General features: G+C 40.3%; 2 protein-coding genes across 7 annotated transcripts in view; one reads left to right on the top strand and one right to left on the bottom strand.

Annotated features, from left to right (window-relative positions):
• unm_sa1614 (un-named sa1614) overlaps positions 1 to 11,977 on the top strand; it is a 28,908-nt gene extending 16,931 nt beyond the window's left edge. Inside the window, exons 14-29 of one of the 2 annotated variants that reach the window (XM_033627775.2) lie at positions 209 to 257; positions 379 to 563; positions 959 to 1,092; positions 1,471 to 1,562; positions 1,673 to 1,859; positions 2,217 to 2,302; positions 2,392 to 2,507; positions 2,775 to 2,842; positions 2,929 to 3,036; positions 3,625 to 3,892; positions 3,984 to 4,151; positions 4,256 to 4,319; positions 5,700 to 5,743; positions 6,537 to 6,676; positions 6,863 to 6,988; positions 8,132 to 11,977. In XM_033627775.2, coding sequence (XP_033483666.2) covers positions 209 to 257; positions 379 to 563; positions 959 to 1,092; positions 1,471 to 1,562; positions 1,673 to 1,859; positions 2,217 to 2,302; positions 2,392 to 2,507; positions 2,775 to 2,842; positions 2,929 to 3,036; positions 3,625 to 3,892; positions 3,984 to 4,151; positions 4,256 to 4,319; positions 5,700 to 5,743; positions 6,537 to 6,676; positions 6,863 to 6,988; positions 8,132 to 8,206 — 1,910 coding nt within the window. In that variant the 3' untranslated portion in view covers positions 8,207 to 11,977. Of the gene's footprint in view, positions 1 to 208; positions 258 to 378; positions 564 to 958; positions 1,093 to 1,470; positions 1,563 to 1,672; positions 1,860 to 2,216; positions 2,303 to 2,391; positions 2,508 to 2,774; positions 2,843 to 2,928; positions 3,037 to 3,624; positions 3,893 to 3,983; positions 4,152 to 4,255; positions 4,320 to 5,699; positions 5,744 to 6,521; positions 6,677 to 6,862; positions 6,989 to 8,131 lie in introns of both variants that reach the window. The other variant, XM_033627773.2, reaches the window with a different exon arrangement.
• Positions 10,227 to 22,136, bottom strand: part of st3gal8 (ST3 beta-galactoside alpha-2,3-sialyltransferase 8) — a 33,419-nt gene continuing 21,509 nt past the window's right edge. For all 5 annotated transcript variants that reach the window (XM_033626385.2, XM_078170747.1, XM_033626383.2 and 2 more), the window contains exons 3-9: positions 21,917 to 22,043; positions 21,691 to 21,829; positions 19,468 to 19,661; positions 19,196 to 19,375; positions 17,795 to 17,840; positions 17,082 to 17,201; positions 10,227 to 16,454 (exon numbers count right to left, since the gene is read on the bottom strand). In XM_033626385.2, the coding sequence (XP_033482276.1) occupies positions 16,287 to 16,454; positions 17,082 to 17,201; positions 17,795 to 17,840; positions 19,196 to 19,375; positions 19,468 to 19,661; positions 21,691 to 21,829; positions 21,917 to 22,043 (974 nt within the window). In that variant the 3' untranslated portion in view covers positions 10,227 to 16,286. The remainder of the gene's footprint in view (positions 16,455 to 17,081; positions 17,202 to 17,794; positions 17,841 to 19,195; positions 19,376 to 19,467; positions 19,662 to 21,690; positions 21,830 to 21,916; positions 22,044 to 22,136) is intronic.

Below are 22,136 nucleotides of genomic sequence, written 5' to 3'. Positions count from 1 at the left end.
GCTTGCTCTTTGGTGTGTCTTGGGCACAAAAAGTTTGAAAACCACTGCAAAATACAACATGGATGTTTGGTTAGTTTAGTTGCCAAAAATGTATCCACACCTACCAACCAATCAGAATCCAGAGTTCTCAGTGGTTGCAATATAAATGCACACAAGTATATGTGTTAATATGTCACTCAGTGTATATAACAGACATGTTTTCCTCCAGATAATCGTACCTACCACTTCCTGGCAGAGGACGAAGCAGAGTGTGTGGCGTGAGTCAAAAATAAACTTTGTTCTGATGAGCTGTGGATAAATTCTGATATCTGGTATCATCCTGTATTTATGTTGATTTGAAAAGGTGAAGTATCAAACTGTGTGTGTGTGTGTGTTCAGCTGGATCTCGGTGCTCAGTAACAGTAAGCAGGAGGCTCTGAATGTGGCTCTGGATGGAGGGAGGAAAGGAGGAGGAGGAGGAGGAGGAATTGGGGAGAGCAGCGTGGAGGATCTGACCCGGGCCATCACTGATGACATCAGACGAATGCCAGGAAACAACAGCTGCTGTGACTGCGGAGCTCCAGGTAGTCAGTCAATTAATCAATCAATGCATGTTTATTCAACCAGGTTGTGCCATTGAGATGAAAATATTCACAGTCAGACAAACAGGCAACAAATACAAGGATCCAGTTGTAACATATACCATACAACTGTCAGAAAACAAGTCCACAACCATTTTCCTTTGTTCCGGAGTATAAGTACTTTGTTTGTTTTTTACTATGAAAGTAAACCTGGTAAACCCACACATATTTAGGTTTTGGACAGTTGGTCTATCAAATTAATCAAGCAAATAACTGGAAGATTATATGATAATAAAAATAAATTAAAAGATTGCTAGTTGCAACTTTAATTCTTTCTCAATGCTACTGTCAGTGAAACTCATCTAATGTGACAGTAACCTTTAATTCTCTGTCTTTAGATCCTGGATGGCTCTCGACCAACCTGGGCATCCTGACCTGTATCGAGTGTTCGGGGATCCACAGGGAGATGGGCGTCCACGTCTCCAGGATCCAGTCTCTGAGCCTGGACAGTCTGGGGACCTCTGACCTGCTGGTAGGCCTGAGGTCAAACCTCACTTATAAAATCAGTTTTCTGAACATCTTCATCTTCAACTTTTACTGTCCTGTCGTAACATAAGCAAAGCTCTGTGATTGGATGTTTCTCACTGAAATGCACCCTGGGAGTCATAGTTTACATCTCCTTTTTTACTTTTATGTCCACAGTCTTTTACCTTTGAGTCTTCATCAAAGAACAAACTTGATTTCAGACCTGTCTCTGTTTTTCTGTTGTGTGTGCGAGTGAGCAGGAAGTGAGACAATTCTGTCTTTGAGTACCTTGAAAGGTGCTCGATAAATAAAATGTATTATTATTATTATTATTATTATTATTATTATTATTGTTGTTATTATTACTATTATTATTCTCTCCCAGCTGGCGAGGAATGTCGGTAACTCTGGTTTTAACGAAATACTGGAGGCGAACCTGCTGAGTCCGTCACTGAAGCCGTCCCAACACAGCCACATGTAAGACACACACACACACACACACACACACAGGTGTTTGTTATTCCAGTGAAAATATATCACCTTTAATAAATGTCATACTGTGTGTGTGTGTGTGTGTGTGCGTGCAGGGGAGAGCGTAAAGACTTTATCGTGTCAAAGTATCAGGACGTTCATTTTGTGAGGCGGAGCCACAGCTCGAATGCAGCGCTGCGACTCGGCCTGCAGGAGGCGACCAAGAACTGCGACATCTACAGTCTGATCCAGCTGTACGCTCAGAGGGCGGAGCTGAGCCAGCCGCTGCACATACACATACAGGTACACGCACACACACACATACAGTTATTTACATGAAAAGCTGTAGATGTACACACATATACAGGTACACACAGGAGTGCACACATACAGGTATACACACATACAGGTACACACAAGTTGACACATACAGGTACACGCTCATGTACAAGTACACACATGTACACACACACAAAGGTACACACAGGTATGCACAATTACAGGTACGTACACATACAGTTATATACACGAAAAGCTGCACACACACAGGCACAGGTTTACACACACTATTACACAAATTAAGACACACACCATTAAAAAACATGTAAACTCCAATAAAAACATACACACACATTTAGCACTTTGTTTCCATGCCAACAGGAGAGAGGGGAGACAGCGCTTCATCTAGCCGTCCTATTGGCTGACAGAACGTCGCTGCACATCCTGGACTTCTTAGCTCAGAACTGGTCAGTGTGCTCCAACGACATTTATGAGTGACATCATCTCAGTGTGTGTTGATGTGTTCACCTGCGTGTGTGTATGTTTTTGTCTTCAGCTCCAACGTGGATGTGCAGACGTCATCAGGAAACACAGCGCTGCACTACAGCTGTCTGCACAACAAGAGCGACTGTGTGAGACTACTGCTGAGAGCCAGGGCCAACATACACATCAGTAATGCACACACACACACACACACACACACACACACACACATTTGTACTCTGTACAGTTGAGGACTCATGAACACAATTCGTGAAGTGAAGATGTCCTGAGACAGTGAGGACATTTTTTTTTTTTTTAAGTGAGGACATTTAAAAAAAAAAGTGAGGACATTTTTTTATTTTTTAAGTGAGGACTTTTTTTTTTTTAAAGTGAGGACATTTAAAAAAAAAAGTGAGGAACATCTCCGTAACATTTTCCTTGTTTGTTTGCGAACAGAGAACGAGTTAGGAGAGACCGCTCTGGACGTGAGCCGCAGGTTGAAGTACGGCCACTGTGAGGCGCTGGTGAGGTCTTCGCTCTGATCACACGTCTCCACATGTGACTGTTGGTTTAGCGTTAAACTCACTGTTACTGCGTCCTGTTTGTGCAGCTGCTGCAGGCCCAGTCCAACCAGTTTGACCATCACGTCCACGTGGAGTATGAGTGGAGGCTTCGCCATGACGATCTCTACGACAGTGATGATGACTTTGACGAAAAGGTAATCATGGCAACTGGAAGCCTGCTATTAATGTGTTTTATTCCTTCTTTGTCATTTTCATTTATTAGTCAATCAATCAATCAATCAATTTTATTTATAAAGCCCAATATCACAAATCACAATTTGCCTCACAGGGCTTTACAGCATACGACATCCCTCTGTCCTTATGACCCTTGCAGCGGAAAAGGAAAAACTCCCCAAATAACCCTTTAACAGGGAAAAAAAACGGTAGAAACCTCAGGAAGAGCAACTGAGGAGGGATCCCTTTTCCAGGACGGACAGACGTGCAATAGATGTCGTACAGAACAGATCAGCATAATAGAGAGAGAGAGAGAGAGACCGAGAGACCGAGAGACCGACCGGTGTATTATAGGGGGGTCCTCTGGCAGACTAGGCCTAAGTCAGCCTAACTAGGGGCTGGTACAGGGCAAGCCTGAGCCAGCCCTAACTAAAAGCTTTATCAAAGAGGAAAGTCTTAAGTCCAGTCTTAAATGTGGAGACGGTGTCTGCCTCCCGGACCATAATAGGAAGATGATTCCACAGGAGAGTAGTAGTATGACTCTAACTCCTCCTCCTCCTCTGTTTCAGAATGGTCCAGTGAAGAAGGAGCGCTCCTTCTCGTCCACCTCCTTCACTTCCTCCTTCTCCTTCTCATCCCGTCCCTTCACCTTCAATCAGTCCGCCTCCTCCATCAGTACCCCGCCCTCCTCTGGAGTAGCTGGAGGAGGTCTGCTCAGTGTGGGGAGGAGGCTCGCCATGGCCATGGAGCTCCACAGCCGGCCCTCTGGCTGCGCCTCTAGCCCGCCTCCTCCTCCTCCGTCCTCCCCTGCACCTCCACTGCCCCCAAGGGTCAAAGGTCAGCTCAGATACTGATGGAAGAAACTATTTAATTCATTTACTAAAAAACAAACCTTAAACTTCCATCTCTGCTTTCTGTCATCCTCCAGCTCCCACTGTTCCTCCGCCCCCACCTCCTGCTGGGGGGGAGGGAGGTGGGGAGGAAGAAGACGAAGACGGGGAGGTCTTCATGTCCCTGACAGGAAACAGAAAGTTGACGCCTCCTCCTCCCATCGCCGTCCGACACAAGAGGAGCTGCTCCGAGTCCAGCACGCATGGTAACATCTGAGAGACACGCTGCAATTAATGTGTCCAAGTGACACTGTGTTATTAACTCTGTGTGTGTGTGTGTGTGTCTGTGTCTGTGTGTCTGTGTGTGTAGATTACGGGTTGCCAACCAGTCCCAGGATCTACAGCGGTCCAGACTCCTCTTTTAAGAAGTGTGTGTGAGTATCTGAGACACACTGAATTTTAACATAAATTAATTACTATAAACACACCATATATAACGAGGCTCCTGATTGGCTCTACAATGGAATGATGTCATGCCGGCCCCGACACCTGACGGATTTTTTCATTTTTAATGCAAAAGTTTAAATACCAGGGCTGCAGCCGACTCAGAATTAAGTCAGTCGAATCAGATTTGGCTGTTTAATATGAATATTTGACTATTAGTTCCTTTTTTTCCAAGTAGAGTTTGAGAGTATGAACAGGGTTCATGAGGGTGACAGCAACATTTACGTAATCTAGAGAACAAGCCAATTTACTATGCTAATGACGGGTCAGATATGTGCAACAATTTTTGCAAACACTAGGCATCAAACAAAAGCCAGAGACTGTCGCATTTATTTGCTGTGTTCTGTAAACTTACCACTTCTAAGCAGAAGGCAGAAGATGATGTTACCTAAGAGCCTGAAGGGGGCGAAGCCTCTCCTCCTCTAGGCAGCTGCCTCCCTCTCATTCAGACTCACTGGTTCTGGGTCCACAGCTGCCTGTAGAGAGAGCTACCAGAGAGCAGCGTGAAAGTGAGGAGCACTCACTCTGCAGCTGTTTCTGGCGAAGGAAATGTTCAGAGAAACAAAACAAAAACCTGACAGCTCAGTCTCAGTCCGACTGATCATTGAATCTTCGACCTTTACGGGCCAGCCTTATTAAATACCATCTACCATAAAACTTGAATTAGTAGCCCATGTACTGCAGCCAGCCACCAGGGGGCGATCAAGATGCTTTGGTTTCACTTTTTGGAAGCTGTCATGTCGTCCGTCTTTTTAGTTTATCAGTTTAATTTAAAGAACTTAATCCTGTAAAACCTTCCAAACTTGACAGAAACCTTTATGGTGGGTTCATCTTTACAAAGTCTTGTTTTTTTGTCCAAATTTTGTTCAAACTCACAGAGCTTTATTTTGAATTTAGGTCAGATCCCAAAATGTCCAAAGATACAAATATGTCTGGCTGAGTTTTTGGTCAAATGTGTCTAAAGTGATGCAGCAGATTGAAATATTTCCATTTAGTAGAAAGGGTGAGCCATTAAAAACACAAGAGCCTTAGATATTTAATTGAGTGGAAACAGAGAAATCAGAGAACTTTAATGTTTGGACAACATGATACGGCAAATGTTGTTTCACAAATTTAAAAGAACAGAGGAGGATATTTAAGGTTAAATTACGGGGGTTTGTTCTCATCAGTTTGTACTGAAGCATGAATAAGCTGAAACAGCTCTTTGTCAGCTGAACTGAGAGACTGTGCTGACCTCTGGTGGACTGAAGCTGAATTACAGGTCATAAATCTGTCTCCTCCTCTCTGTCTGTCTGTCTCTGTCTCTCCAGCCCGGCGTCTCCTCTCAGCTCGCTGACTGAACGACCAGAAAGAGGTACGTCCTGTCCAGAAACGTCCGTGTCTGTTTTATTAGTCTGGAGTCTGATGAATCTGTCATGTGTACCAGAGATAAATGATCACAGCTCACTGGAGCTTTAACCAGAGGAGGAGGAACAGCTGGAGGCCGATAAAATTAGATTGTAAATTTTAGTTTTTCATCAAATACTTTAAACAGATGAGTTTATATTTTCATCTGGGATGTCACTGTGCTTTGTTTGCTGTAGTTTTTAATCAAGAGAAAATTAATTGCAAACTAATTTGGTAATCCATCAGTTGTTGATTATTTAATGATTCAAGCTTCTCCAGTGTGACATTTTCCTGGTCTTACATTATACTGAACAGACAAAAGGAATGTGATGACATTGCCTTGAACATTGGTGATATGTTATGAACATCTTTTCCGGCAAATAAATCATTGACTTAATTGAGGTCCTTGCAGATTAATTAATAATGGAAATTTTCTTTAGCTGCCCTACTTTATTTCAGAAGTGCAAGTTACATTTCCAGCTGAATATTCTGCTTTTTTTTGTTGCATTTCTACAATATTCTTCATATTCTGTTCCCTTTCTACCTAATTTATAGCAAAAATATGTATATTGCTTCACATATATTCTAGAAAAAAATACCTAAAATTTTTAAAAATCTAAACTGTCTAAGGTATTACCAGTAGACTGAAAGAAATAAATCTCGTTCTTCACCTTTTTTGAAATAATATTCGTTAAAATACCCTGACGTCAAAATATCTACATTATTTTTCTCTCTCTTTCTCTGAGGTTTTCGGAGGGCAGAAAGTGACGATAGCTCCTCACGCTTCCAACACTCTGCAAAGAAAGCCCCGCCCAATGGGTCTCCCACCAGTCAGCGCTCTCAGAGCTTTGAGCATGACAGCAGACACCCCGCCCCCCAGCCGCTTCCGCGCAGATCATTGGTGAGACCTTCAAAAACCTTTAATCCCTAACGACCACCTAGAACAGTCTTTGCAGCCAGCTTGTCACATTTTCTTCATCAGTGAGCATTTCTTCTGAAACGAAACCCTTTTCAGATAAATAATTATTTATCATTCATATTAGTAGTAGTAGAATCATTCTCAGTGTTATTTGCTTCCATCCACCAGCCTCGGGGTGCGACGAGTCGTCGGGTTGAGGCGCTGTACGACTGCCAGGCCGACCACCACGATGAGCTGAGCTTCTCTGAGGGACAAGTGCTGGTGGTCCTGGGACAGGAGGACAGTGATTGGTGGGTACGTATCATCGTCCTGCACTCTGATTGGTGCTCCCACTGGAGTGGATTATTGTTCAGTCTATTAACAGGTAAACAGTGTTTTTATCACTCGCTTTGTGATAGGCTATAAACTATACACAACAAAGATAGCAACAGCTGTTGCCTCACAACACTTAGAGGACATAGAAATATATTAAAAATATTAAAAATGTGCCACAAAGATGAGACAAAACTAACATGTAGCTTTTGTTGACTAAAACTAACAATAATGAAATGACCAAACTGTGACCCTTTAGCACCGAGAGTTGAAAAATCTTCAACTTTGGGTAAGAATGCCATGCTTGTAACTGTCACTTCAGCCGTTCACATTATTTGTTCCTCCTCCACTGTGACTGAAGTGCAGAACAACAACTAAAATGGAGGAGAAATGATATACTGTATACGTATTATGTTTCCTCTCATGAACCCACACCTTTCCCTGCGTGCATCACCCTTCCCCTTACCCAGAGAAAATACTCTACCTTCTACTGATGTGTTTACTTTTGCGGATATTCTGTATCATAGCAACAAGATGCAACCAAAATTTCTCAGATGAAAAAAACATTGCACCTCCAAAGTGCTTCAGGTGCTCCCAGTTTGCTGTCTTCTGAGGAGCACCTGGGGCCGTATTCACAAACATTCTGAGACTACTCTCACAGAGCTCCTAACGTAGCCTAAAAACTTTATTAAGGAGTCCTAGTGTAGGAGTGATTTAGGGAAGTTCTCAGAGAAACTTTGAGTAAGGAAGGAACAGAAACTTTTATCTGAGTGAGGAGGTGTGGTCGACCCTGTTGTTAGACATGATGCATTCTCTTAACAGATGTGATTGGTTGTCACAGACGCCCCCTTGTGAGCCTTAACTTTAAGGGGAAATTCTAAGAAAACATCACAATCGTTTGCACAAGGAAGCTTTGTGAATACGGCCCCTGGCATTTTCAGCTGTAAAAAAAAACCAAAACGCTTTGGTGGACATGGGGCCAAAGGCTGATATACGTCTTGTAAGAAAAAGAAAAATCTAAATTTGGTGCCAAAGTTAACATAGTTGTCTGGAGTCTATGTTCAAGTTTCTCTTAATGTTCAGTGGATGTATAAATGTAAATCAAGTGTGTGTTTGTGTGTGCAGCACGGTTACATCGAGGATGAACCGGACCAGAGAGGTTTGTTTCCGTCCTCCTTCGTCCAGCTGCTTTTAGACTGACATGAACCTGGACCAAGCCAGACCAGGACCAGTGCAGACCCCAGACCAGTACAGATCCAGACCACATCAGTCAGCCTGGAGAACCAGAACCTGGGGCTCAGGAGAACCGACCAGATCAGTACTGAGCAGCAGAATCTGAACCCAGGTCAGACTTTCAGGTTCCTGTTTCTCTCCACCTCCCAGGACTGGACTGATCCATCAGCCCTGGCGTCTATAGCAACCGGTGTTTCTTATGCCTTCTGTTACCATGGAAACATCACAGATGACCTTTCAGTGAAGAATCTGTACTGGACTAGATCTTTATGTAGCTCGGGTCTCGTGACAACGTTGCCACGGAGACTGCCTCGCACAAACCCGATAAGCAACAACTCAAGTCTGATGTTGACGATACTTTTATTTATTTATTTATTTATTTTTAAATACAAAATATTTTATTAAGCGCACAGATGCTTCACTTCAAAATAAAACAACCCACTGGACTTTTATTTTGAAACTGAAGTGAACAACTTTTTTCTGTTTTTATTTATTGTAGTGTATTTATTGTAATTGATCTGGTGCCGCTTCTGTCCCATGACAGGCTCCGCCTCCTCAGGTGGGGCTTACAAGGTCCAACAAGTGACCAGAGCACAAAGGACTGTGGGATACTGAAGACCAAACAATAAAAAGGATGCTAGAACATAGACACTGAATGGGTCACCGAGTGAAACTGGCATACTGTGCAAGCGTCAACACTTCTGTTAACAGCTAGCTATTTTAAGCTAGTAGTTACTTCAAAGGTGAATCCCTGTGCATAACAAATTCTGATGTAGATTATTGCTGCGTTTGACGTCATATTTATTCACTACATTGCGTTGTACCTGGGTTTAAATAACTGTTGAATCGTGTCGACGCTTGTACAGTATGCCCATGTTGACATTCGGTGACTAGATCCTAGCATCTACCCGATAAATACCAGTCGTCGGCTCTAAATTCGAGTAACATCTGAGGAGGCAGAGCCTGAAATGGGACACAGTTGACGCTTCCAGCTGCCTTCGATGTCCCAAGATATCACAATGCCTCAGTGAGTACAGCAGTGTATTGCTGCCAATTTTACTAAAATAAATCTGCTCAGTTTTGTTAAAAACAGGACAGTTTCTCAATTTAAAAATATTTTTTTCTTTAATAACATTTTTGTTAACACTACATACAAAATCTGTCATCATTCTAATTTGTTACATCTCATGATAGATAAAGAAATGTATTTGTGGTAATAAAAATATGTTTTTTCCTGAAGTAGAATAATTTGGTATCTAGTGATTTAAAAAAACAAAACAAAACATAAATGACCCTTTGCTAAGTCCCGCCCCTGGACACAGACTGGCCAATCATAACGTAGCATTGGGCCAGCTCAGACCAGGGACGTCAACAACACAGCTGTGATCCATTGACTCTGATGTAATCGTTGCAGATTTCCTTCATTTTCAGGCTGGTTTTGTGGATGTGGAGCTAAATGTTATCGTGTATTAATGATACTCGTTACCTGGAGAGGTTGGAAAAAGATATATGTTTCTTCTCTGTTCCAAAACCAAAATCAAACCCTGAAAAGTGTAGGGTTAGCTAGCTAGCTACTGAAGATATAGCCTACTGAATGTATACACATGCTGCTTTTGCTTTGTAATGATTATAACAGTGAAACAAAGACCGACCGATCCTTCAAACACAGACTGTAGACCCCTCTGTCTGCTTCTCTCTGGAATCACAGTTTCATTTATCCAAAAATATTAGAATATTTCTTGAAGGAGTGCAGTTAGTTTCACTGTGTGACCATCACAAAGGGGCGGGGCTTAGTGAAAGGTCAATTACATGACTGATACATCTTACACTGGAAACTGAGATGAATGTTTTTATCATGATGGCAGCAATACACTGACGAAAAGGAACTTTTACTGACGTCAAATTTTTGAGCAAAACCTTTCCCATCTGGGTTTGATTGTGTCGACATTTACCTCCAGAGTTTGATAGGAAAAAAAAACACTTTAAATTTTGTTTCATATTTTTTATTTCATTCAAAGTGACAGCGCTGGGTTCATGTTGTTTTGAAATATCACAGTGCTTCTGTCTGTTTGGTAGCTATGAATGAATGAATGAATGAATGAATGAATGAATTGATGATCAGCAGTTCGCTTGTTTGATAAAATAGAAAGAAATGTCAGTTCAACAGAGTCACAGTTAAAGAACAATGAGCTGAATTAAAGCTATGGTAACACATCATACATCATGATTGGTTGATTTAATCTGCACTTTCCTGCATTCCTGATGGAAGTCATTTCCAGACTGCACGGAACCTAAAAAGCACAACTTTGGATTTATACTCACAACACACTTTGAGTAAATCTTTTTACTATAACTTAGTCTGCGAAATCTAAAAACCTTTCATCCGGATGTGAAGTCCAGCTCAGGACTCTGGAGGGCTGCTGCTCTGTCATTTAGTGGCTGAATGTTCCTCGTAAAGTGGATAATGTCCCAGTTTATCAGCAGGAATTTTTCCCGGAGAAGCCAACAAAGTGTTAAATCTCAGCAAGAAACTATAAAAACAAGCAGCAGATGTTTCAGATTAAACCTCAGCTTCAGACGACTCCACAGTCGAGTTTTAAGAGACCATTAGCTTGTCCAGACAAACCGGGTTAAAGTCTGAACTGCAGCTGAGTTAACGACACAGCAACAGCCTCCAGATGATAATTCAGCATTTGGGATTATTTATAAGAGGTCTCAGTCTGCTTTAAAAGAAGTGTTGGATCATCTTTAGACTCTCTTTTCCAACAGCTACGTCCAAAAATTTTTGTCACAACAAAGACAGATTTGTTGGATGGAGCTGAGGGAAGCTCAGCCAGGAGTCTGTGATGGCAGGCGTTTCTCTCCTGTGAGGAACGACTACGAGCACTATGAGCACTTCATGTGACCTAGTTCTTTTCTAGCATATCCTGGCCTTTAGATGTTGCACCAGCAGGTTTGTTTGAAGCAGACTGACCTCTTTACAGAGCGATTTCACACTGGCAAGTTTGGCCTGAATCAAGGAGCTTTAAAAGAGAGATGATGTCATACTGCATCATATCATTAGGGTGCAACATGTTTAGTGAAATCTGGTCTGCACCTGAGAAAAGGCTCAACAGCTAACGCACTAACACAGAACCTGGTGATGATTGATTCGTTTATCGGCGATGTCCACAGTTGGCCTCACATCAAAATGTATTTAATACGAAAATTTAATTCTGCAGTTATTGAAAAGGTCCTTCATAAATGTCAAAAACAAATGTTTTCTATTTGAAAATGCTCTATTTCAGTGGTTCATAAATGGTGCATCACGGTCCAAAATTGGGTCACAGGTCCATTCTGAATAGACCGCAAGTGACTCGCAAACAAGTTTGTCAAAAGCACACACATTTTTAAGCACAGTGAATTTCCTGCACAGAGGTTTTATTATAAAGTGCCATTTCGTGCTGTAAAATGAATGACTAACAGACAGCTACTTGACAGAGACCACAAACTAGCTTGATGACATGGCCAAATGCAAGTGTGACACTGAATATATTAAACTGTGTGGACCTGGAACTAATGACTAAAATAAAATCTGGACCTGTGGCTGGACCAATTGGAAACCACTGCTCTATTTTCAGTCAATTTAAGCGTACCCAAAAACTTCTGTCGGGTGGAGCGCACCCAAGAGGGCTAAAAAAGAGCGCACACAAAGAGCAACTACACTTTATTTCTAGTACTGTCGGCTGTAAACCTCCCGGCTCAAGCTACATTGCTCATGTGACATATCTTGTAGCTCCCATGAGGTCAAAGATCGTGTCCCCACCTTCATTCAGTAGCCTTGGCATGAACCTGGAAACAGAGCGCAAAAATTTGGTATCATCAAAAGTTTTCTCATCTCGATCCTAAACCCGATTCGACCTGAAGGTAGTAGCTTTAGTATAGTATCGAACGACTCTACTGGAAACTTCGAGTCCATGTTTGTGGTATTATTGGCAAAAAAACAAGCACAATCATAAAGCTAAAGATTGATGCGCTATTGCCAAACAAAACAGTAAGCAACTAAAAGCAGAGCACCGAGGTTAGAGAGCTAATATATACCTGGTTTTAGCAATTTGAAAACGTAGACAAGCAACTGCAATACTAATGACTTTGTCCATGTACTTTGAGTGTACATGGAAGATTAAAAACTATATCCACTAGAGGGCAGATAAGTTAATCTTCAAACTAATTTTCAGTAAGATTGTGGATGTTTAAACCATAAATATGGAACTTTTCGCTTCCAAAAGCAATAACCTTAGCTAACATTACTGACAACGAAACATCACTGAAATACAAGTTGCTGCTTAGTAAAGCAACAAGTAAAGCTTCAGAAGTACAGATAATTTAAGGCAGAAAATTCTGAGCTACAGTGCAAAATATCCTTTTTGATCATTTCTGATTTTGCATGAGGTACATATCTGTGTTAAGTTTGAAATAAAATGATAAAAAATATTCGTTGATGACCTTTTTACACAACAAAAATTAAGCAAAATCAATTAAATAGCAACCTCTGAAAGCAAATACTATGATATGTATTACAATTTCTGGCAACGCAAATAACTGTTACAATGTGCTGTTAAGGCCAAATGAAGATTTCATCATCTTCCATCCATGTATCCATGAGCAGGCCAAAATTTAGGATCGGATTTGTACCCTGATGTTACTCTTCAAAACACAGGGGGTAGACAAAACAAACAGTTTAAAAAAAAAAAAGAAAGTAAGTAAGCTATCTCAGAGTGACATCAAACTCTGATTCGGACTCACTCTTGCTCAGTGTGAAAATGTCCTGAAACTCCTGACGGTGTGAACGAAGCCACGAACATTCAGACGACTGTGACTGACAATCAGTAACAGTTTTTGTACATTCACAGTACACAGCCCTCTGCACGCTGCCCTCTCCCTTTAACAGGAAGTCCATCCGGCAGCTGACCGACTCCTGTGCTTCCTGCTAGACTGGTCAGTAACTCTTTATTCTTCTGGTTGGTTATTTTTGGTAGGACTTACATTGCACTACATCTTTCTCACTCATCCATGCACCGCACACTGGGTGGTGTTACCATGATTGTTTGACTTTGTTCTTGTTATGTTTTGTTTAATAAATCTTTAGTTACAAGTCGTGCACTGTCTCCTCCTCTTTGTCGCTCGCATCAACTGAGCTGAGTCAGGGGAGTTGCATCACGTCCGTCCCCAAGGTTCAACAGTCTGCAGCTTTATTCAGTAAGTCACATCTTCTTTAGTTGTTGTAGAGTTTAACTCATAGAAACAGAATGAGTAGAATGTACGTTAAACTGTTTGCTGTGGTCATTTGACGAATACAGAAGAAAATGGCGACTTGTTGGTTGTTATGGTGACACACACGTCAAAGTGTGTCACAGTTTGAGAATGCCTATTCTTACCCTTGGTTTTTCCTATTAAACAGAAAAATACAACCGTGCACCAATCCAAGTTTTTCTCTTTTACCGAACTGACACTAACGTTAGCTTAATTGCTTTTTTACGTCATGGTAAAGCGAACTGCATTCAAACTCGGCAGGAACAAAATAAAACTCACCCAAACTGTCTTTGCTAGAATTGTGAGTCATACAGTTAGTTTGTCGACTGTTCCAACAATTGGCAACTTCGGTTTGATCGACCACGTTAGCTAATCTGCATACTGTTTGTCCCCGCAGTCTTTTTACCTCATCGGAAAGCGAACTGCATTTGAACTTGACAAGCACAAAATAAAACTCACCCAAACTGTCTTTGCTAGAATTGTTAGTCATAAAAGTTAGTTTGTTGACTGTTCCAACAATTAGCAACTTTGGTTTGATCGACCACGTTGGCTAATCTGCGTACTGTTTGTCCCCGCAGTCTCTCCTCCCTTCCATTAAGCAGCGGTTCTCACTCGTTCTTTGGAGGCAGCTACACTGAAGCGACATTGTGTTTCAACAAACGTACAATTAATAGCAAAAAAAGAACAACGGAAATATGGTACTGTTTTAAAAATAACGGACTGATTATTTGAAATCGTCCACCCACCATGTTTGGTTGTTACCGCAAAACCTCCCCTCAGTCAGTTGAGGACTTGATGCATGTCGGTTTGTTTATGTTTAAGTTTACACAAGTGCGTTTAACTGCAGCTGAAGCAGCTACGTGACCCGCCCACTAGCAGCATGACTCACCGACCATACCTGCACGTCAGTCCACGATCAGCCTCCCTTGCTCTTGGCCTGGAAGCAGAAGCCCTGACAAAAATGCTAAGTTGGCGATCAGCTAGCTATTAGGATTGCAGCGATATACCGGTTTTAAGGTATACTGTGATATAAATGTTGACGGTCATCGTACTATGTACATTTGCTCATCTACGATATTGGAAAAAAGAAGTGCAACTGGACGGAGAATCTCACCTTTAGTTTGGTTATTTTAACAGGGGAGACTTTTTACACAGACTTCAATTAACAAATAATGTAAATTAATATAATATCATATAAATTCCGTGATACCGTGAAACTGCAGTATTTTCAGAGACAGTTATCGTTCAGAGGAAATGTCATACCGCTGCAACCCTACTAGCTATGAAGTGTTAGGTTAAAATAGAAGTGGTTAAGGGTAGGGTGAGGGTAATGGGAACAGTAACGTGTCGTCCGTCTTCATGTGTTATTATTTCTACATATGGCCACAAATTTGTTAACTACACTGTAGCATTGTAGGTTCAGATAACCATTACGATGGTGAGATTGTCTTGTGTTAGTGGTGGGCGTGGCTTAAAGGGGCGTGTCGTGTGCACTACAAACGGAATGTGTCTGCAGCTATACGTGTCTCAGTTTATACGGAAGTTAGCGCCCTACAACAGTTGAAACAGCAACAGTACACATAAAAACTACCACCGCTCTGACCATCCAGCTTTGTTGATTTGAATGGGAATGTCCCCTTTACTCACTTTGTTTCTGTAGTTTAACTTTACTGCTGACCATTAACTTCAAGCTGAAAAACTTTGTCCTTTGAAACATATTTAACTCCTGTTTTGGACCGTCAGTGACATCAGCTGAAAACCTTCAGACTGTTGAATCATCGTGGACAACATGGCGAAGCTCAAACACAGGCTGAGAACCTCACACAAGCTCCTCCTCCAGCTCCATATATGGTCGAGACAGGAAGTATCATTGGCTTACATTCCAGAAATGTTGACGTGAGAGAAAACTTCAAGACTCCGTTATCCCGTTTCCAGTTCAAGTCTGTCAGGACGGAGAATTCCTCCAGATCAGGACGGTTGGCGTTAAGATACAGTTAGAATAAATGGATGGATTATAAATGATATAAAATATAAAAGTAACATTGTTGGACACAGAAGCGACAATGTGGCAACACTTGGTGCCATTTCTTCTTCAAGGCAAAGTGCTTTGATAAAAAAAAGAGGTTATCCCTGTATAACGTCTATAAAATCCAATAGAAAAGATAGAAAAAGTCTGTGGTTGTTTCCCGCTCAGAGCAAAACTCATGTGGTCGATCCTCGCAGTCGCAGACGGCAGGACGGTCTGTCTGAACAGTGGAGGGTCCTGAAAAGCAGTTGAGCCGGAACTCATTTAAACCAGCAGGAGTCTGTAGGTGAAGGTGGTGGATTCAGCCCCTCCTATCCCCAAAGGCTCCGTCCACAGGTAATCCAGGTTTGTAAAAATGTTGCTGCCCAATTGCGGCTGCAGTCCAACATACCTGGACGTCTGACTCAAGCCAGGCGTGTAATGATTGACGTGCAAGAATACCAGGTCTGATTCCTGTCCAAATCAGGCTGAAACAAACCATCATACATAGACATGGCTTTAATTTGAGGACAGCTGCGTGTGCTGCCATCAGCCGCAATCAACCAGACTCAGCTGGATACCAGACGAGATGTAGCTGGTTCTTGGGCTCAAGAATTAAGTGGTGAATGATCTGCTGGTCTGTCAGCAGATCGGTCAATCAGTCCTTCAGTCAGTAGGTCAGTCAGCATGTCTGTAAGTCTGTTTATAAGTCAGTCGGTAGATAATCAGGTGTGTGGGTCAGTGGTTGTGTCACAGGTGCAGAGTGATCTTTCCCTCCTTGGCAAGCTGATGGATGATCTCTGTTTCGAAGTCAGCGCTGTGCACACCGGTCTTCCTAAAGGCTCCAGCATAGCGGTTCTCCTCCCAGTAGTGATGCCAGTTCCCCTGCTGGTCGGCGCCGTAACCAAAGACAGACACCTGAACACAGACAGGAAGTGATGCATTGACATACTGCTGTAATGTCACAAGACCTACGTTTCAAAGACACGTGTGAGGCCCTCCTCTGCTACACTACTCTGGTGATGGTGAGGATATTTATCTTTCTGTCAGTTCTGTTGTCATGGTGATGATGCATTTAAGAGCAGAGACTGGTTGGCAAACGTTCCTTATCCGAGGTGCATTCATGGGTATTAGGACAAAAATAATTTCACATCACAGTGATGTGAAAAACAGATGTGAATTTGGTCGTTCAAATATCTGTGTCCCTGAATGCACCTTGTGATGTTTCCTCCACAGTCTTTCCTCTCTGTGGCATTATCACAACATATATTATGGTGACGACAAATGCTACGTTCAAATGGAAAGTGTGAGCTTGTATTTACGACGTGGGAAGTTGTGTACACAAAGTTGTGAACTCTGAGCTCTCAGAAAATTTCCACTAATGAGGTTGTGAATATTTGGATGGGGGGTGTTCATATAGACTCTTCTTGTGAACACGGTAAAAACGACCCCATTTGAACGAAGCATTAAGTTTGTCTTGAAAAGTGACATTGTATTATGTGGATGTCAGAGATGACCACACAGGCTCCACCCCCTCCTTCCTACCTGGTCACAGGTGTGCAGAGCGAAGATGATGGCCAGCATGCCAGTGGACGGATAGCGACCATGACCCTCTGTCCAACGATCGTGAGCATACTTAAAGAACACCGGGTTCACCACCAAGACCTACAAACACACACACGGAGTTACCATGGTAACCATGTTTGATGTATTGAGGTTCATTGGCTCTCTGGCAGTTGGCACATATTTTGGAGTGAAGTGTTTTTATAAGCACCTGCAGTTTGATTTCATAAGTTTAAATAAATAATTTGAACTGACAGACGTGGACAAATCAAATTTAATGTGAACATGCTTTCCAATTTAATAATTTAGCTTTAACTGTATGTAAGAGCAAATAAAGAAAGAATTGTAAAATAACAACTGCAATGAAGAATAAAGATATTTACAGGTTATATAAACAAACTGTATGTGAACTTAAATTAGCTTTTTATGAACCTGCAGACTCATCTGTGCTATGAAGCTTTTATTTACTTGTGTAAAATGTCTTAAACCCATACACTGATCAGATTTACAAATGACACATTTAAATGAGTTGATGCAAACATTTAAAGCAGAACTGAAAAAAAACTGAAACTTAAAAGCAGAAGTAGAAACTTTCTAATGAAAAGAGAAAACAATGTAATTGATACTGAGCCAATAAGAACTGACCGCAGTAACAGCAGCAGACTCTAAACTGTGATGTGGAGCTTTTATTTTACCTTGTCTTTATCAGCCTGCACTCGCTCTTTCACCCTCATGTAGGTCCTGAACACACACACAGAAATAATTACTGGTCATAATATACTTCAGGTATTTCATATTGGAATATACAACATTTTTATGATTCTCTTTATCATTCCGCATGAATTAATGTTCATTTGTAACTTACACTTTGCACTGTCTGATGTTGGTAATCATGTTACTATGTTAAAATTCAACCTGAATGGTGAATATATAAACAGGTATTATAATTGATATATATGACCATAACTATACTGTACAGATAAACAGACTCAGCATTTTTCTCAGGTCTGTTTCTGTACATGATAAATTTCAAGTTTTCAGTATGTAAATAAACATTTTAGGCTGTTAGGTATGTTTTTATTAATTGTATATTTACATTAGTAAACTGTCCAGATTAGTATTTTATGCAAAATACATGAAAAAGTTTTTTCTATCTGATGTAAATTCATATAGTATATATTTATACATATTGATGTATATAAGTGTTGGTATAAATTTATAATATTTCTGTGTAGTATTTGTATATATATGTGTTCTACATTTTTCCAAACATATAAATAACTGCTACATTATGAGGATATTTTCTCATGTTTTATTTTAGAATTTGCATAAAAAGAAAAGAAAAAGCAAACAAGGGTGTTTGCGCTCTTATTACAAGTCCAAAGAAAAACTCACATCAGGTGTGTAGGCAAAAAATATCAAGAAGAAAGCAGGAAAAGCTTGCACACTGATCAGAAAAATGGATTGTCCACTCCGGAGGTTGATGGATGTCAAGGAAGGCTACACAGCCATCCTCAGTCTGTTTCTTTTTGTTTTTCACATTATGGTAGCACGTTATATATTTTTGATGGACCATTAAACATGCTACTTTGACATCCATCAACCTCTGGAGTGGACAATCCATTTTTCTGATCAGTGTGCAAGCTTTTCCTGCTTTCTTTTTATTTTAGAATTTGACAGTTATATTAATGTTATGTTGCCCTGTCTGGTGTAAATGCTTAATACGTGTATATTTCAAGTAACGATGTTTATATTGTTTACATTTAAAAATGCAGGATATGTTCTTAATGTATGCTCTAATCTATGTGATATAATATATAAAGAATATAATAATTCTATACAGTACATACTCATTATCAAGTAAGTACATTTTGTCTGATGTGTGGTGTAACTGTTTCATGTAACGTGTGTCTATTTCATGTATTTGCAACATTTTTAATATATTTTTGTGAATGTTTTTGGTTTTGAACAGACATGAAACATTATACCTTGTTGTATTAATCTTTTAACTTGGTGTACCTGATGAACTTGTAGCTGAGTGTATTTCTCTTTTATATTTGCAATATTTTGTATATTTCTGTATCGATATTTCTTACATTTTAATTTCGCCGGTGGACAGCGCACTGGTCAGCCACTCCAAATCTCTCAGTTTGAACGGCAGCAGGACGAGGCTGACGCCATGATCTATGTCCACCGCACTCTCTGGGTACAGGAAGTGATGTGTTGTCCGATTCCCAACGTCTTTCTCAAATCCTCGAGTCACTGCCTTGTTCATCCTGTGGAGGAGAAAGGTGCAGAAGATGAGGAGGAGGAGGAGGAGGGTGAAGAGGAGGGTAATACATGTGTGTGTATGTGTGGACACACATACCGGATAATGGAGTTGTGGGAATCAATCAGGTTGCCATTTCCTGACTGTCTTAAGTTGCCTGAGTTGCCGACCACAGCGCAACTACGACAATGAGTGGGGAGGGGCCGGAAGTCCACAGTGGGTGGGGAAACGACCTTGAACAACTCTGACATCACTTGCTCCAGAGTCTGGTCATTACCGGAACGCTGAAGACTCTGTGAAGAAGAAGTGGAGAATATTACATTATTTTTTTTAAAACAAAATGATTCAAATGTTTTATGTCCATACTCTGCAACTTTATCTTCATAAAATGAATTAATTAAACACTTTCCAACATCTCAAAAGCTGTTCTTGCAGTTCTTTAAGCTCACACAAAATGTATACAGTATACTATGAATCAGTCTGATGATGTTAGCAGCCATTCCACCCTCCACCCTGCCTCTCTTTAATCTACTAATGGTTTCTGCAGCAGGACTTAATCTATAAATGCAGGAAAAACACTCAGTCATTTGTCTCTTCATCCAGACAGCTGACAGCATCTAAAAAGACAACTTTAAGACTTTCCATTTTTATTTTCTGGAAATACATAAACGGTCCTGACTATTTACAAAAACACAATCTATAACTGTCATGCAGTATTTTATACACCCATCTTTGTTGGTCTAATGACACATTGTGTTCTGTGATTCAGCTGATTTAACAATTCTCAGTGTTGACACATCAATTCAATGCTGACATGTCACTTCCACAGAGCAGCCTGCATTCATTTACTGTATAGGGGCACACACTTGATTAACTTGAAACCACACTTAACTACGCAAGAGAGCAAAAAAAAATACCCATCAAAATCTTCCTTATCTACTATTTTAAAAAATAAATAAATAGGTGCTTTCCTTAACTGTTAATGTAAAACATAAATATTATAGAAAAATGCGGTTTATTCATTGCTTATACTATATAACAATGTTAGTAAAAAAGAAGGCATTAAAAGTTGATGTTTTATGTCATGAAAAGAGTCGTGGTGTAGTATGTGGCCAAAAATGTCAAAAAACAGTCATAGTATAGTATGTCGTCCAAAATCATGAAAAAAGTAAAAGTATCATTTGTCGTCCAAAATCATAAAAAAAGTCATAGTATAGTATGTCATCCAAAATCATGAAAAAAAGTCATAGTATAGTATGTCGTCAAAAATCATGAAAAAAAAGTAAAAGTATCATTTGTCGTCCAAAATCATAAAAAAGTCATAGTGTAGTATGTCGTCCAAAATCATGAAAAAAAGTCATAGTATAGTATGTCGTCAAAAATCATGAAAAAAAAAGTAAAAGTATCATTTGTCGTCCAAAATCATGAAAAAAGTCATAGTATAGTATGTCGTCAAAAATCATGGAAAAAAAGTAAAAGTATCATTTGTCGTCCAAAATCATGAAAAAAGTCATAGTATAGTATGTCGTCAAAAATCATGAAAAAAAGGTAAAAGTATCATTTGTCGTCCAAAATCATAAAAAAAGTCATAGTGTAGTATGTCGTCCAAAATCATGAAAAAAAGTCATAGTATAGTATGTCGTCAAAAATCATGAAAAAAAAGTAAAAGTATCATTTGTCGTCCAAAATCATAAAAAAAGTCATAGTGTAGTATGTCGTCCAAAATCATGAAAAAAAGTCATAGTGTAGTATGTTGTCAAAAATCATGAAAAAAAAGTAAAAGTATCATTTGTCGTCCAAAATCATGAAAAAAGTCATAGTATAGTATGTCGTCAAAAATCATGAAAAAAAAGTAAAAGTATCATTTGTCGTCCAAAATCATGAAAAAAGTCATAGTATAGTATGTCGTCCAAAATCATAAAAAAGTCATAGTATAGTATGTCGTCCAAAATCATGATAAAAGTCATAGTATAGTATGTCGTCCAAAATCATGAAAAAAGTCACAGTGTAGTATGTCGTCCAAAATCATGAAAAAAGTCATAGTATCGTGTGTTGTCCAAAATCATGAAAAAAGTCATAGTATAGTATGTCGTCCAAAATCATGAAAAAAGTCATAGTATCATGTGTCGCCCAAAATCATGAAAAAAAAAAGTCATAGTATAGTATGTCGTCAAAAAATGCTATAAAAAAGTCACAGCATAGTATGTTGTCAAAAATGTCAGAAAACAGTCATAGTATAGTATGACTTCAAAAATGTTATGAAACATTCATAGTATGTTATGCCATCAACATGTCATTAAAAAAAAAGACATTCATCCTTACCAACCACCATTTGAGCGCTTCAGGGTCAAAGTTGTTGTTGGTGTCTCTGAGGACAGGCTGCTGTTTGGGGTCATATCGTTTGCTGAACCATTCTGACCCCGCCAGGTCTGAAATACAGGACTTAGTACAACCACACGATCTGAAACAGGATGACACAGAGAAATAAGTCAGTGACACAACAGGGAATTATGGGATGCAGAGTATATCACTTCCTGTGCGGTGTTACCTCAGTTCAGGCTGGGACTCCTCTGCAGGCTCATCTTCGTCTTCTTCTTCAGGTTCGATGGGTCTGGGACGAGGGGTCCTAGGAGGGTTAGGGGTCAGATCAGCAGGAGGTGCCGATGGTTCGACCACTGCAAACACAAACAGACTGATAATCAGAGAACACTGCATCATGGGAGCTCTGTTAACACTGCTATCATAAACTGTCAATATTAGTGCTGCAA

This window comes from Epinephelus lanceolatus, chromosome 1, assembly GCF_041903045.1.
Source record: "Epinephelus lanceolatus isolate andai-2023 chromosome 1, ASM4190304v1, whole genome shotgun sequence".
Taxonomy (NCBI): Eukaryota; Metazoa; Chordata; class Actinopteri; order Perciformes; family Serranidae; genus Epinephelus; species Epinephelus lanceolatus.
Note: the sequence above shows the minus strand (reverse complement) of the source record. Positions and strands in the feature narration are given on the sequence as shown.